The 15,820-nt window shown below is 56.8% G+C and overlaps 1 protein-coding gene across 1 annotated transcript; it reads left to right on the top strand.

The window, feature by feature from the left end:
• The first annotated feature begins 7,372 nt into the window (after window positions 1-7,372).
• ARX (aristaless related homeobox) lies at window positions 7,373-14,735 on the top strand. The gene is made up of 5 exons (XM_065070791.1): window positions 7,373-7,728; window positions 8,837-9,554; window positions 10,810-10,855; window positions 12,809-13,143; window positions 14,301-14,735. Exons 1-5 carry the CDS (start codon window positions 7,536-7,538, stop codon window positions 14,539-14,541), a joined length of 1,533 nt encoding a protein of 510 aa, XP_064926863.1. The 5' UTR covers window positions 7,373-7,535; the 3' UTR covers window positions 14,542-14,735.
• Window positions 14,736-15,820: the final 1,085 nt, after the last annotated feature.

Genomic DNA, 15,820 nt, shown 5'->3' on the forward strand with positions numbered 1-15,820 from the left:
AGCTTGCTGTCTTTTACATCTATTATCCTATTTCACTTCAGCCATGCTTCTGGATTAAACAATCCTGATCTCATTCATAATATTGCTTGGGCAAGGAAACGCCAGATGAGCTCCAACTCATGCCCTTCTCCAGATCATTTTGATTCCTGCTCTGTCCCTGTGCGACTGCATTTACTAAAATAGAACATGGCACCACATGAAGGTCACACCGGAGCTAGTCAAAGAGGGTGAAAAATGTCCTTTGCTCATCGAATGCTCATTTGAATTTTTAATGGCTTTGCTTCAGTTATGTTCACACCCTGTCTCTGGGTAGCTGAGCGGTCGCATTTCAGTGGTACGAATGCTCACAGCAAACCCACGTCCAGAGTTGCCTGTGGAGGAGCAGAGGAAACCCAGCTGCTACATTCACACACACACACACACCTATTTGCACAACTGGTGTGCTCCTGGCGCAACAGGCGGGTAATGCAATCGATATCAGGGGGTTTATTTGACCAACTACAGCTAAACAACGGAAACCATTTGCAGTCAAGCCCTTCTGTTACTCATTTAAAGGAACCGCTGGAGCATTTTAGATAACAAATAGGTTTGAGAAAACAATGCTCTTGCTCATGGATATTCCTCAAGCAGAATAAGAGAATACATTTGACAAATAAATTATTTGTTATGAAGCCTTTGCTCACTTCTAGTCAGCACATACAAAAGAAAATAGCACAGAAGGTATAATGTTAAGTAAGCCTATGATCATAATTTTTTTTTAGACCACTGCACCTTAATGCATTAATGATTTCACTGAGTTTCTAAGGATTACTGCAAGAAAGCTACTTGAGATTTTATCCATGGGTTTTCTAGGGTCAAAAGAACCACATCTCCATCTATCACCCAGCCTCCTGGAAGACACACTCATAAGACTGTAGGATGCAGAGCTCCATCCAGTTACTCTTGTATTTAGCTGAATTACTTATATTAGATTAAAATTTGTCTTCCAGAAAAGCACTGGTCTTGATTTGAAGCTCCCTGGTGCCAAGGAATCCACAATATCCTTGCGGAAATGCCACAGCAGTCAGCAAAGGCAGCCAGAGCTTGTGGAGGTGTGGGGAGGCTGTGATACTCAGGAGGGAACACACATGTAAAGGGGATGGAGAGGAAAAGTGGGAAAGTCAGGTGCTCCCAGGTATATCTAAAAGACTAGAAAAGGCCTCTGGAGGGGGTCTAAGGACCCAGAATAACAACACAAGGGAGAGGAAGCCAGCAAAAGGGACAGAGATGGTATTGATGGCATCCCAGCCTCAGCCAGCAAACTGCCAGCCCATAAAGCTGAGCACTTCCGGGAGAAAAATAAATAGAAAAATAAATAGAAATAGAAATAAATAGAAAAATAGAAAGAAATAGAAATAGAAATAGAAATAGAAATAGAAATAGAAATAGAAATAGAAATAGAAATAGAAATAGAAATAGAAATAGAAATAGAAATAGAAATAGAAATAGAAATAGAAATAGAAATAGAAATAGAAATAGAAATAGAAATAGAAATAGAAATAGAAATAGAAATAGAAATAATAAAAATTAAAATTTAAATTAAAAGACTGAGCTGAGAAGTATAAACAAGGTTAGTGACCTGGAGGAGATGACGTGCCAGCAAAGGACACACACACCTCTGCCCAGTCCCAGTTCCCAAAGCCAAACTTGAGGCACGAAGGAGAGGAAGACACATGGTCTCCAGGAGAGAGACCCATCAGAGGAGGGGTTGCACCATCTGAGTGCATGCCCAGCTCCATTTTTCCAAATCACTTCCAGGAGCATTGGCTTGACGACAATTGTCAAGGAATAAATAAGTTAAATGCAGTAACTAAATCAAACAGAGTTATTGTCAGTAATTGCATTTCTCTCAGAGACACCACTGCAGGTCTGTTTTGGCCTCACGGTCATGCAAAAATAAGCCAATCCAAAAGTGACTTGAGAGTACTTCTAGAGCGTGGACCTGAGGAGAAATTTTGAGTTATTAGAAGCAGGAAAACAGCAGAAGAGAAATAAAGGTGAGACACATTGACCTAAGGCTAACTGCTGTCCTCTGTCTGTAGTCAAAACAGCACTAATAGGAAAATAAACCACCAAGGAATTTAAAAAGTAATGACAACTGAATTAAAAAAAAATAAATTAGAAAATACTTTTTTTGAATTAAATCTATGGAATGAGGCCCAGATTCTGCCAATACATATGCATGGACTAAATATTAAGTATATGAATAATTATTCCAGAGTCACCACCACTGCTGATGTTGGGCCTCTGTCCAGATGCAAATAATGATCCCTGAGCTAGCACCAAAACTAAAACGAGCAACAAAAGAGCTGCGTCACAGAGCCACAGGTCAGCTCCTGCAACCTGCACTGAAATCTGGCAGCCCCCATAACCTGCAGGGCTACCCCTATTCATCCATTGAGCAGGTGCAGCAGCCTAAAGGCCAGGGGCACAGGCCTCAGGAACTGGTGAAAATAACTGATGGGAGTCCTAAAAAAACAATACTCGCAAAACATGGTTTTATCTTGGATGTGAATTCAGAGGTGCTTAAGTCCAACAACACTATGCAATGCAATTTTGGTGCAGTGCCCCAGTGATTGCTGTTGTGTATAGATTATTTGTTGTTTAAATCAGCAATCTGCAATAAAGGGAGAATATTTATCCTACCTGACACGAGAAGGTGGTTAAGACATTGAACTCAGAGGTATATTCAGGTGATCAGTGATTTGACAGAGCCTCAGGACAGATAAGGGTTCTCCCCCAGCTGTCCGACTGTGGCTGTAGGGGATGTGAAGGTCTGCCATGATCCCTCGTTACTGTCTGTTGGTGTTTAGCCATTTTTTTTAAGTCATTAACAAGACCCTTTCAGAAGAAGTGAGCAGGGTAGCTTCTATAGTAGTTTTGGCATTGCAAACAAGGGGACTCCTCTGCCCATCTCCAGGCTCAGGGCTGAACTGTACAAAGTCAGGGCTGTGCCCAGAAGAGGTTTTGCAACAGCATCTGTCCATAAAAAAATATCTTAATTATTAATTGAGATAAGGATGTGACAAGACGCGCGAGGAGAGTCATGTGCGAGTTCATCACATCTGAACAGTACCAGGTATTTTTCCACTACCTTGTACCAATGGACAACGGGCATCTTGCCTTCCTCATGCCCAGCTCTAGTGTTTTTGTGGACAGGACCATAAGCCTGAATATTGGGGAAATTAAAATTAGATGACAGATAGATAGATAGATAGATAGATAGATAGACAGACAGACAGGTAGATAAGTGACTAAATGGCATCTGTAGAAGACCGACAGTCTGTTTCAATGCCCTCCACACCAAGATGTGTGGCATTTCAGGCTTTGCCGTTCTCTGCCGCTGACCCTGGGTTACCCCGGGATCTGTAGCTTGTTCAGCGCAGAGCCAGGAGCAGACTGGGGCCAGGGGGCAAAGCACGTCGAGGGAAGGAGAGGAAACCACAGAGAAACCCGAGAGAACAGGTAGAGGAAGCGGAGTTGCTCTACCTGTCTAAAGCTCCTGCACAAGCTTTTTTTTCTCCCGTACAGTAAACAGTGATAAACCAAGCACGGGAGGATTTTCAGTAGTTGTTATCGTTTTCTTCTCCATTGCAAAGGAAGTGGAAAAAAAAAACAGCTTGTGTCAAAGCCCCGCCATGGGCTGCGCCTGCCGCCGCAGCTCCACCCATACGCAGGGCTCGCAAGGAGCGGGAACCCACGGGAGGGCTCCCCGACTTCAGCTGCTGCGACGTGGGCTGCGGGATGCACCGGGTATGGGGTGGGTACAAACCCCTCACGGACTTGAAGCTGTGATTTTTTTCAGTCGGCGGCAAACTTGTGCCCGTGGTGGGCGCCGCAGTGAGGGGAGCTCCTCTCCAGCCTAGGCAGCCGCTGTTCCCTGCAAGATTAAGACAATCTCGCTCTGAGTCTTGAACCGATCCTGCACATTTTCAGCCGCTATGGCTGAAACCAAGCTTAGTCCTGTCTCCGCCCTAAGATCAAATACTTGTCTCCAGGCATGACAGCGAACTGCCATTTTGCAAGCCATATCTCCTCGCAAGGATGGCCTCTGCAGAGGGAAGCGGTTCGGACGACGGGGCTGTGTGTAACAAGAAAGGAAGATTAAGAGGGGGACAAAAATAAAACCACAAATCCCACTCGAAACAGGGGCGTGGGCTCCCCGGAGCGTGAGGCAGGCCCGGGAGGACGGGGTGCGCTTGTGCAGGATCCACCGTCGGCAGTCGTCGGGCGGTGGCGCCGGGGTAGCCCCGGGTCGCCCAGTCCCGCATCCCTGCCGCGCGGCCCGGCGAAGCGGAGCAGAGAGCTGGGGGTTTGGTCCCGCTCTTCGCTGCCAAACGAAGCGGGACGGGCCTCGGCTCGGCTGCCTGCTCGCAGGAAAGACGGCTAGGGGCAGACCGGGCCGGGCCGGGGGATAACCGCGGGGCGGTGGCGCCGGAGCACCCGAGCTCCCGCTGCTGCGATGAGAAGCAGCCGTTTTTAGAGAAGGCAGGAGGCCCGGGTGGTCGATCCCCGCCGGTCCCCGGGCAGGGACGGCATCTCTGCTACCGGTTCGCCTGGGCTGCCCGGCCGCCCCGCGCTTCAGCGCGACCGAAGCGGAGCCGGGCGCGAGTGGATGCGGAGGGACGCGCACGCCGTTCCCCGGGGCGAAACCCATCACGGGAGGCCACGGGTGCGAGGAGCCGGAGCGGATATTGTTATGGCAGCGGCAGCCGAGGGTCTTGATCTAGGCTGGCTGGAGTGAAAAGAGGCAAATATTGCCTTTTGTGCCCTCCTGCCTCTCTCAGCACCGGCTGTCAGTCCCCGGGCTTGTTATCCGTACAAGGCATCAGTTTGTTTGGCTGAGCTCAGCAAGGTTTTCTTCTCCGAGCAGAACTATAATTGCTATAATTCTACTGTATCATTTGGATCATTGCAGTATTGTTGTTTTCTCTCTCTCGTTCTCTCCCCCTAACACTGCAATAACGCGCTCCAGTGTTAAATTAGCAGGTTGCAGGGGGAACGGGAAAAAAAAAAAAAAAAAAAAGGAGAGGGAGAGACCATAAATGAATGAAAGTTTGTTTAAAAAAATAAATAAAACAACAAAGTGACTTGGCAGAGGCGAGGTCGCATCGCAAAGAATCCTCGCCTGCGAGCGGGACTGCCATCCGCCCTCCCTGAGCTCCGGGCCGGCCGGGGCCGTTCTCCCCCAGGCAGGGCCTGCGGGACGAGGGGCAGGCGGGCGTCACCAGCCTGGCCCGGGCACAGAGGGGCGAGGGAGCGGCGCAGGGAAGGAGTGAAAACCAGATGCAGAAGGCCGAAAGGCTGCCGCATGGCTCCTTGCGCTCTGCACGTCCCCGACAGCCCCCAGCACCCGGCCGCGCCGCTCCGGTTCGCACCACCGACAGGTCCCGGCGCTGCCGGAGCCATCGCAGCTGACGCGCTGAGAGTGGCCCTGTCCCCTCCGGCTACTACCCCTGTCCCGGCAGGCTCGGGTCCCCGCCCTGCCCGTCCCCTCTCTCCCACGCGCGGTGCCGCGGCTCGGCCCGGCAAGGCCGAGGGAAGGCAGACGCGGGCCGGCATCCCCTGCTGCCGGAGTGACGCTCCCGACCCGGCCGCGCCTGCGGCTCCGCGCCGCTTCTCCCGGGCAAGCCTCGGTGGGGAAGATCCGGCGGAGCCGCCAGGCACGGTCGGGGCGAGAGCATGAGGCAGTAATCCCTCTGCATGCCGAGCTTCCCCAAGGGTACCTATGGGTCTTCCTTTTCTTCTTCTTTTTTTTTTTTTTTTAATTGTTGTTTTGATTTTGATGATGTTGTAATTTGTTTGGTTGGTTTTGGTTTTTGTGTGTTTTTTTTTTTTTTTTTAACTTACTGAGTTAATGAACTAATTACCACTCGCGCCGGAAATGGCAAAAGCTCCCAAGAGCTAAGCAGCGACGGCAAACGGCAGCTTTGCATCGCCCGCACAGGCACACCCTGCAAAGCCGGGCCGGGCTGTGGCAGCCCCGCCGGCCGCGCACGTCGAGGCGCCCCCCGCCTCGCTGCTGGCATGGCCTCACCCGCGAGGGCAGGGGGAAAACGAGAAGGGACGAATAACGGGCAGGAGCCCCACTCGCAGGGAGGCGACGGCTGTGGGAGTAATCGTTGTCCCCGAGCGGCACGTACGGACACACACCTATAGATCCTGGCAGAGTGTGTGTGTAAGTGTGCGTGTGCGCACACGGGCATCGGCACAGGCAGAGCGACGTTGTGTCCACGCCCGCACGGACACAGATCGGCACTTGCTTATCCTTCCTCTTAATTCCCTCTGGTTTAAGTAATCAGGAGATGCGAGGTACGCACGGGAGTTGCTGCACGGACAGGGAAAATGGGGCTGTCTCACCTCCGACACCCGGAGCCGGGCACAACCTGAGAGAGCAGACGGGTTATTTGAGGTGGCCGAGAGCGGTTCCTCCACGTGTCTGTGGTTGCGGGAGTCCGGTACGAGGAGCGCACCGGTTAACAGGAGACCCGCTGGCAGCTGTAACGTACCGGTTAAAACTGAGGCCAAACCGCCCGAAGATGGAGCACGAACTTGCCCGGGACGTGGCCGCTGGACAGGGAAGGGAAATGAGAGGAATCAAAAAACCTCAGAGGCGTTTCACCCCGAAACGACGTTGAAGGGGCCTGCGTGCGGGGAAAGTCGGCTGCGGTCGTGTCAGGGAGGCGGAGGCCGGCCAGCGCCGCACCGGGCTGCGCGCCTGACTGGGGGACGCTCCATGCAGCTCCCCCGGCAGCCGCACCTCGCTACGCCAGGCCGGCTGCGCTGGTCCCACCGCGTCCTCGCCCCTGCAGGTGTTGTCCAGGTGTTTGTTACGGTAAAACCCCAATTGCCGACCCCGGTATTTTTAAACACCGACTGCGAGCGCGGCGCAGCGCTGAGCCGAGAGGGGGTGCTGCTGGGGGTAGGGAATCCGGCACGGATACCCCAGCGGGGCCCAGTGCCGCCCCCGATAAGGCACCACCCTGAGTGAGGGCCAGGCCGGGCGGGGACCGGGGCTGCCGTCGGGGGTGAGGAGAGAATGGTGCGAGGCGTGCCGCGGAGTCTCCGCCACCGCCCATCAGGCCGCCCCCGACGGCTTCCCGCTTGCCGCCCCCACGGAGCAGGACGCCAGCGGGGCGCGGGGGCGTGGCGTGGCGGGAGGGGCGTGGCGGGGCAGGGCGGGGCGCTGTGGGGCAGGGTGGGGCGCGGCGGGGCGTGGCGCGGGGGGGAGGGCAGAGCGGTGGCTCGGGGCGGGCGCCGATCCGGGGCGGTCCGAGCCGGGGTTTGCCGGGCGCCGTCTGTCGGCGGCCGCCCGGCCTCCACCGAGAGCCAATCAGGGGGCGGCTGCCCGCACGTGGAGCCGAGGGGACTCAAGAGCGCCGCGGCCGCCGCTCACTCCCCCCGTGACGGGCGTCCCGGCGGCACAGGGCAGCGCCGCGGGGGCGTCCGCGCCGCCGCAGCCCGCCCCGGCCACACGGCACGGCCCCGCCGCCGCCATGAGCGGCCCCTACCCGGAGGAGAGCTGCGCCGAGCGCCCCGAGTGCAAAAGTAAATCGCCAACTTTGCTGTCCTCTTACTGCATCGACAGCATCTTGGGCCGGCGGAGCCCCTGCAAGGTGCGGCTACTCGGCGCCGCGCCCAGCCTGCCCGCCGTCGCCGCCCGCCCCGACACCGATAAGGCCGCGCAAGGTAAGCGCCACCGACCCGCCGACACCGCCCCATCGCGCTCGCCCTTCTCCTTTTCCCTGGCGTCGGGCAGGGCAGGGCCGGCTGCGCCCCCTCCAGCCCCGGCGCAGCCCGCGACTCGTCCCCGCTTCCCATCCACCCGGCCAGACGCCGCGTCGGAGCCACAGCCGCCCTTATCCCGTTACTCTGCTCCTTAGCGACTGCTGTGCTGCCAGGAAGTGCGGCCAGAGCGGTACCCGAAATTCAGCCCGTTTAATTCCGTGCCGATCGGGTACTGCCGCTTTAGGTTGTTGTTGCTTTCGATATATGTGTAATTTTTTAAGGCAAAATAAATCAGAGCAGGATGTGATCCGTGCACCCAAAAGCTCGCCCGTTCGCATTAAATCTGTAACGGATCTCGGCGAGCCAGTAGGGGTTCGTGCCTGGCAGTAGACAGGGCGGTAATAAAGGGGCGCCGGGAGCCGCCGCCACCGGCTCGAAGTTGGGCGCAGTCCCTCCAGGGCCACGGGAAGCTGGCCTGGGGAACTCCCACGGACGGTATCCCTCACGGTTTCCCCGGCGTTCACAGCCGGGTGGGTTTCCTTCTTCCGAAATCGAAGGGAAAACTGGGGGGCGGGTGGAGGCGATAGAAGGGGGGGCAACAAGCAAACAAAAAAGCACACCAAAAAAAAAACGGATGTGTGCCGGGAAGGGGCAGGGGAACGGCGCAGCCCTGCCGTGCGGGATGGGGCCCCGCGGTGGCCGCTGCCGGGGAGGTGCCGGCGCAGGCCCGGGACTGCCCGAGCTCCCCCCGGAGACTGTCCCGCCGCTGAGCGGGGCGCCGGACCGGGCTCTGCAGCCGGGGGGAAATTCTTCCAGGCCGGTAGCAGCGGCGCGGCCAGGGGCTAGTCTAACGCCACGGTGTTGTGGGGGCTTATATCGGTGCGGGTTATAAAACGGTGCTGGGTTGCGGGGTTGGGGTCTTGCGCTGGGCTCTTCGCGCTGATCCCACTGACTGTATCTCTCTTTCTCTCCCTGCCCGTTTTTTCTTCTCTCCGCACCCCTTTTCCCGCCACGCTTGCCTTCCCCGTCCGACTGCTGCGGCTGCCTAACCCACCTTCTCCCGGAGCAGGGTCCCCCAAAGGGAGCCCCCCTTTCGAGCCGGCCGAGCTGCACCTTCCCCCAAAACTGCGCCGGCTCTACGGGCCGGGCGGGGGCCGGCTGCTGCCACCGGGGCCGGCGGGACCGCGGGGGGACCGTCCGGATGGGCGGCCGGAGGGGGGCGCCGGCCCCGTGCCCGCCGCCGCCCCGTGGGACACGTTGAAGATCAGCCAGGCACCCCAGGTCAGCATCAGCCGCAGCAAGAGCTACCGCGAAAACGCGCCCTTCGTGGCGCCGCCGCCCGCCCGGGACGAGCTGGGCAGCCCCGCCGCGCACGTCGAGGAGCGACCTGGCCCCGCCGCGCCGGCCGCCGAGGAGGAGGAAGAGGAGGAGGACGAAGAGATGCTGGAGGAGGAGGACGAGGAGGAAGAGGAGCTGGAGGACGACGAGGAGGAGGAGCTGCTGGGCGAGGACGGTGGGGGGCTGCTGAAAGAGGCCTGTCGGGGCGCCGCCGCAGCCCCCGGGGCGGAGGGCGGAGATCTGTCCCCCAAGGAGGAGCTGCTGCTGCACCCCGAGGACGGCGAGGGCAAGGACGGCGAGGAAAGTGTCTGCCTCTCGGCCGGCAGCGACTCTGAGGAGGGGCTGCTCAAGAGGAAGCAGCGCCGCTACCGCACCACCTTCACCAGCTACCAGCTGGAGGAGCTGGAGAGGGCCTTCCAGAAAACTCACTACCCCGACGTCTTCACCAGGTACCAGCGCCGGGGCCCCGGCCGAGTGCGGAGCGGACGAGCCCCGGGGGGACGGGACGGGCCTGCGGTTTGATGCACTCCCGCCTCCAAACCTCCCCCCGGGGTGAATCCTGTCGCGGACACCTCCGGTCTGGGAGGGGACGTGGAGCAGGTCCGGGCTCCGGGGGAACCCAGGGTCAGCAGGGTCCGGGCAGGCCCGCCTGGAGGCCGCCTCCGGGGGCTATTTTTACCCGCTGCCCTCCTCTCCACTCGAGGTGGCTGCCACCGGGATCAGTTACGCGTTCCCCGTGAGGCTGGACCCCGGCCCGGGGAAGCCCCGGCAGGAGCATAGTTCAAAGCACCGCTGTCTAAAAATACTGGCCGGCACGTCGGGGCCCCTCGCTGCTAGAAGCCACCCCCGAGTGGCCCGGCAGGGCCCGGCCTGGCTCTGCCCACACTTTCGGGGGCATTTTCCCGTTGAAAACGGGAGTCCCGCGGCGGTGCGTCTGGCCGGTGGCTCCTTTGCGGGAAGCGCTGGCTGGGAGAGAGGCAGAGCCGCCTGACAGCTCCCCGCACTGCCTGAAAATACCGCACTCTCCTTCAGCCCAGAGGCGGATTGAACCCCCAAAGCCCCTCTTTTCGATCAAGGACACCCTCCCAGTTTCTCATTTGTTTTGCCGGAGGAGTCCGTGAGGAGGTGTCCTCAGGGGCGTTTTGTTCCCCCGCCCTCGGTGCCGCGCATGGCCCGGGCATTGCCCGTGGGATTAACCACGGGACGCCGCCTGGCCCCGGCTGCGGCCTCGGGAGCGGCTGCTCGGGGATGTGTATATGAATATATCACGCTTTTTTGGTTGATGTTTTTTATGGTTTTGGCTTTTCCTCCGGGGCTTCCCATGCCAGGCCGGTGCGGGGTTGTGGGGGCGGCCCGGCGGCGACGGGGCCCAGCTAACCTGGGAGCGCTCCTCTTTTGGGTACAGAGCTGTTGAACGTTTTTGTAACGTTTTAATGGTTTCCGATTTGCCGTAATTGCGGCAATGCAAACTGCACTTTGCGGTGGTTCGACTGCCACCCCCCTCCACCGCGGTTGCTGCGGGGAGCGGCTGAACTTGGGGAGCGGTGAGAACGGGGTTTCCAAAACTCGGGAGTCACGCTGCCCAGCCCAGCTTCTCTCGGGCACCGGGATTTCGGGCCCGTTGGGCTGCAGGGGCGCAGAGCCACGGGCTGGGGGGCGGCTCGGGGTGCCCCGGGCTGACGGCGGCGTGTGTGTCTCCCCCAGGGAGGAGCTGGCCATGAGGCTCGATCTGACCGAAGCCCGAGTGCAGGTGAGTGGCGGCGGCGGGAGCGGGGCGTCCGTCGGCGGCTCCCGGTGGTGCTGGGGGGTGTCCCCGACCCTCCCCGGCAGCGTCCCTGGCCCCGGCAGGACCGAACCATCGGCTGGCGAAACCCCGTGTGATGAAAAGGCGGGGGCCCCCCGGGGCTTCGGTTGTTAGCGAGACCCGCTCGGCCGCAAGCCGGGTATTTGGCTGCCATCAAATCTCCAATCGGGCTTCATAAAAGCCCACTTAGTGCTAGAACAAACAGGGCCATTTGAAGGCGAAATGTTGTTTGATTTCCTCTCCGCTTGCACAAGGAGCTGGCTAATGCTATTTGATTTCCCATTTTTGATAGCAATAAGCCTGCATTGATCTAATAGTGAGTGAGTGCAATGCTATTAAAGGTGTTTGCCGCCCCATACCAGAGTGCATTTCCCAACCCGGGTCTCATAACCAAAGAGACGATAAACATTGGGATGCCCTGATTGCCAACAGAAAACAGATGTCTCTGGGTTTGAAGCTGAGCAAATCACTTTACAGTTAAAATCTGGCGCTGATAAAGCATAATAAATTCCATATGGCTCATTTAATACACAACAGCTTCTTGCATTAGAGGGGCTAATGATGAGATTTGTCCCCTCCTTTCTGTTGACACATTTCTCCATTGTCAAACAGAGATGTGACAGCAAATCAGTATTTTCAGCTCAGGGGAACAAGTCGTGGGAAAGTTAAATAACTTTTAAAAAAAGAAAGACACCCCCTTTCTCTCTCCTCTATTCACGGGAGAAGATGTAATTAAGGGAATATGAATTATGAGAGTCCCTTCGTTTACCTTTGGGTCTACTCAGACTTATTAATTCAATAAGGGGGAATTGCAGCGAGGACAGCTTGCTAATTGAGTTTTAGCTGGGAGAAACGCTCCCTCCGTGTCAGGCTGTTGGCTTCCCCGTGAATGCGATGCCTCTTCCTGCGTGGATACCCAGATGCGGAGATCAGGTCTCGCTCTACGGAGAAATCCACAGCACTGCTGCCTCTCTTGCTTCCTGGAGAGAAGGGATCTCGCGCTGAGCTCACAAAGCCGAGCCTAACAGGGAAATCTCAGCCGACAGCAGCTCGAAAAAAAGACAAATATGTGCCCATCTCAAAGTCTCTCCCCTTGGGTGCGGGTGATGCCTCGCACTTGATCTTTAAGCTAATATTTTATTTTCGTTTGAAATACGTTATTTTTTTTTCTCTACCTCTCTCCTGTGTTAAATCCTTGTTGGTTCACGATTTTTTCTTTGGGGGAGGTGGAAAAGAGGCAAGGGACGGCACTGCCGCGGTGTCCTAACTAACTTTCATAAAATAGATCATAACAGGGCAGCCTGGAAACGTAAATTAGCTGCTTTGGTTGCCTCGCAAATTATAAGTTCGTTTCAGACGTTCGTGAAATCACGATTTTTTTTCCTCGCTCTAAATCTGAAGGGGAAAAAAAAAAAAAGTCTATGATCCTCAAACGATGTAATTTGTAAATATTCCCTTCAGCGAAAAAAACCCGCCCAGCTCCCGGCATAGGTGTGCGTGCGGAACGAAAACCCGCTTAGTGTCTCTGGGAAATTGTTTTCCCGCGGTTCCAGCGCAGCGAGAGCGCTGCCACGAAGCGCCCTCCGCGCCGGCAGCTGCCCGCAGCTCCGACCTGACGGACAACGGGAATGGGGGCTAAGCTGCTGGGCCTCCCCGGGGCAGGGCCGGGGGGGCCCATGGAAAGCCGCCTGCGGGCTCCCGGGCTGGATCGGCACCGCCCGGAGCTGCAGCTCGACAATGACACGCGTGGCCCCCGCGGATCGGCCCCTTTCGGGACGCTCCCTGCGCGGGGGCGGCGAAAGAGCGGGCACCGTCGGGCCGGAGCGTGGCTCCTGCGGAGCTCGCCCCACCGAGGACGCGGGCAGGCATATTAAAACCGGTTTTTCTTTTGGCTTTCAGGTATGGTTCCAGAACCGTAGGGCTAAGTGGCGGAAGAGGGAAAAGGCTGGGGCTCAGACACACCCCCCAGGTTTGCCTTTCCCTGGTCCCCTGTCAGCAACTCACCCCCTCAGTCCATACCTTGATGCTAGTCCTTTCCCTCCTCATCACCCAGCTCTAGACTCCGCCTGGACCGCTGCTGCCGCCGCCGCCGCGGCCGCCGCCTTCCCCAGCCTGCCGCCGCCGCCCCCCGGCTCCGCGGCGCTGCCCCCCGGCGGGACCCCCCTCGGCCTCGGCACCTTCCTGGGCGCGGCCGTGTTCCGCCACCCCGCCTTCATCAGCCCCGCCTTCGGCAGGTACCGCCCGCCCACGCGCGACCCGGCACCACGGGGGACATTCGGGGAGGGGGTGGGGGGCGGCAGCCGCCGGGGAAACGCCGCTGTCGCTCGCGGAGCCCCGCGCCCGTCCCCCCCGTGGCGTTGTTCCCGCCTGACACCGCCGGTCGCTCCTTGGCCCGGCCCCACGCGGGACACGTCTCGCGCGGGCCGCCCCGGCATTCGAACTTGGAGCGCTTGCGGCCGGCACTGATTGGGCGCCGCGCAGATCACGTGTTTTCACCTGGCCTCTCATTGGGCTAGGGCAGTTCTCACGCCCTCCCCCCCACCTTGTTCCATCGTTGAGGGTCCAGCGAGTCCCCTGTGGGGACGGCCGGCCCGCGGGACAAGCGGCTACGGGCGGCGGTGGCGCTTGCCGGGAGCCCGGGCGTCCCCGCGGGGCTGCGAAGCCCCACTCACTGGGCAAAGACGAAGCAGGGTTCCCGCGGGGCAAGTGTGCGGAAATCAGTGCCCCCACGCAGAATAAAAAAACAGGCGTGGGTTGCCCTGTGTGCACACATGGCCTCTGCTTTGCTCATGGGAGGGCGCTGCCGCTGTTTGGCCGCCTGAGCGGCTCCGAAAGGCTCATGTCGGGCCGAGCTTCGGCGAGCGTCCGAGGCCAAAGTGGGGGAACCCCCGGGCGGCGGTGGCTGCCTCCGGAGCCGCCCCGTCGGGGCGCGGAGCGGGGCGCAGTGCCCGGCCCGCCGGGAGCGGTTCCGTTGATGGACGGGAGGAGCGCAGCCTTCCTAGGACAGGGGGTTTCCCTTATTTTTTAGTACCGACTAAAGATACCCCCCCCTCCCCTCTGGAGTCTTTCTCCTCGCACCCCCTTCCCTGCCGGCTGTTTTACCCGGGCATCAGCCGCCCCGACAGCGGCAGGTAGGGGAGTATCGGCCTCGGCGATTTTATTTTTCGCTAATTATTATTTTTTTTCCCCCCACAACCTTTTGCCCTTTGACGTCGTGGGGTTTTTTTGTGTGGATTTTTTTATCTCTTTTTTTTTTTTTTTTTTTAATTTTTCCTCTCTTGTGTCTTTGTCCCCCCGCGTCCCTGCCTGGCGGGAAAGATGCGCGGGGGTTGCGGCAGGAAGGCAGCGAGCCCCGACCCTACTGTGACAGCGGTCTCTGCTTCCCTTGCAGGCTCTTTTCCACCATGGCCCCCCTGGGCAGCGCCTCCAGCGCCGCGGCCCTGCTGCGGCAGCCGGCGCCGGCCGCCGAGGGAGCGGTGGGTTCGGCGGGGCTGGGGGACCCGGCCAGCGCCGCTGCCGACCGGCGGGCTTCCAGCATCGCCGCACTGCGGCTGAAGGCCAAGGAACATGCCGCCCAGCTCACCCAGCTCAACATCCTCCCCGGGAACGGCACGGGGAAAGAGGTGTGCTAAGAGACGGTGGCCGTCCTGGGGGTTCGGGTTGGCTTCTTTTTTTTTAGGGGGGGAGAGAAAACAAACAGAGAGAGGAAAGAGGAGAGCTAATAAGCAAATAGATAAAGGTCACCTCAGCACGAATCTAGACCAAACGGGGGGGGGGGGGTAAAAAATAATAAAATACGTTAAAAAAAAACAAAACAGAGGACCAGCAGCTAAGACTGGGGTAGGTTCTCGAGTTAGGAACTTGGAGACAGCAAGAGCCTGTCGCATCAGCCCTCACACGAGCGAACTGATACTTGCAAGCTCCTGAATAAGTAACTCCTTGGCTGGTACATTTGTTAAATGTACGACATGTTCGTTTCCTCTCTCAGCATTAAGGGGAAAAGAAAAAACAAAAAAAAAAGCCCTAATAAAAGTTATTATATATTAGCGTTATGTACACTAAATATTTTTCCTTCTGTTTATCTGGCAAGAAAAAAAAAAGAAAAAAAAAAGAAAAAGAAACAAATAGAAAAAAAAGAAAACAAAATAAAAGGGAGAAAAGCTACCCACATCCTCTTAAAATAACATCATAGGATGTTAAGTTGGTCTGTTAAGAGCACTGGAGAACCATTTTACATGTTGATGCAGCGAGCTGCATATACGCTAACCAAGGATGCTGCCAGTGCAGACTGAAAGTAAATTTTATGCTGTAAGATAACCAGTGCACTTAAGGGAAAGGGTATATCTTTTTCTTCTTATATTCTTTATCACTACACCAACCAAGGTTTTTATATCAAACCAAAGGGAAATACACTGCTAGAATATGGACTGTTTAAGTCACTAAACTGTGATTATTGATTCTGTACATACCATTGTTATAAAAAAGAACAGAGCTTTGTATATTTGAAATGTTATAAAACAATTGCACTCAGTGTAGTGTTGTAAAAGTTTGTCATTCTGTAGATTCTTACTGTGTTGTAGATATAATAGGGTTCCTAGACAAATATTTATGTACAAACCCTTTATTTAACTTATTAACTGTAGAGGTTTCTGAAACCCTCAAGAGGCGATGGTACAGTACTTTTTCGTGTAATGTCGTTATTGTTAACACTTTTCCTTGCTATCCGATGGAGAAGTGCCGCGTTCAGAAAATAAACACAAATATATGTTTAACAAAAAAACAAAACAAAACAAAATGAACAAAGGAAAGAACAAGCCCGGTCCTTGCTGGGGCCGCCGCCTATGCGGGCGCCCGGGGCTGAGCCCCGACGGGGTGGCCAGGGGCTGCGCACCAGCACCCCCGCCGGGAAAC

The sequence above is a fragment of the Columba livia genome, chromosome 1, assembly GCF_036013475.1.
Source record: "Columba livia isolate bColLiv1 breed racing homer chromosome 1, bColLiv1.pat.W.v2, whole genome shotgun sequence".
NCBI classification, from domain to species: domain Eukaryota; kingdom Metazoa; phylum Chordata; class Aves; order Columbiformes; family Columbidae; genus Columba; species Columba livia.

Bases quoted from the DNA above. Each gene is read 5' to 3' on its own strand.
- ARX (XM_065070791.1), top strand. From the start codon at position 7,536: ATGAGCGGCCCCTACCCGGAGGAGAGCTGCGCCGAGCGCCCCGAGTGC. The intron at 7,729-8,836 runs GTAAGCGCCACC...CTCCCGGAGCAG, and splicing joins CACCGATAAGGCCGCGCAAG to GGTCCCCCAAAGGGAGCCCC. The intron at 10,856-12,808 runs GTGAGTGGCGGC...TTTGGCTTTCAG, and splicing joins TGACCGAAGCCCGAGTGCAG to GTATGGTTCCAGAACCGTAG.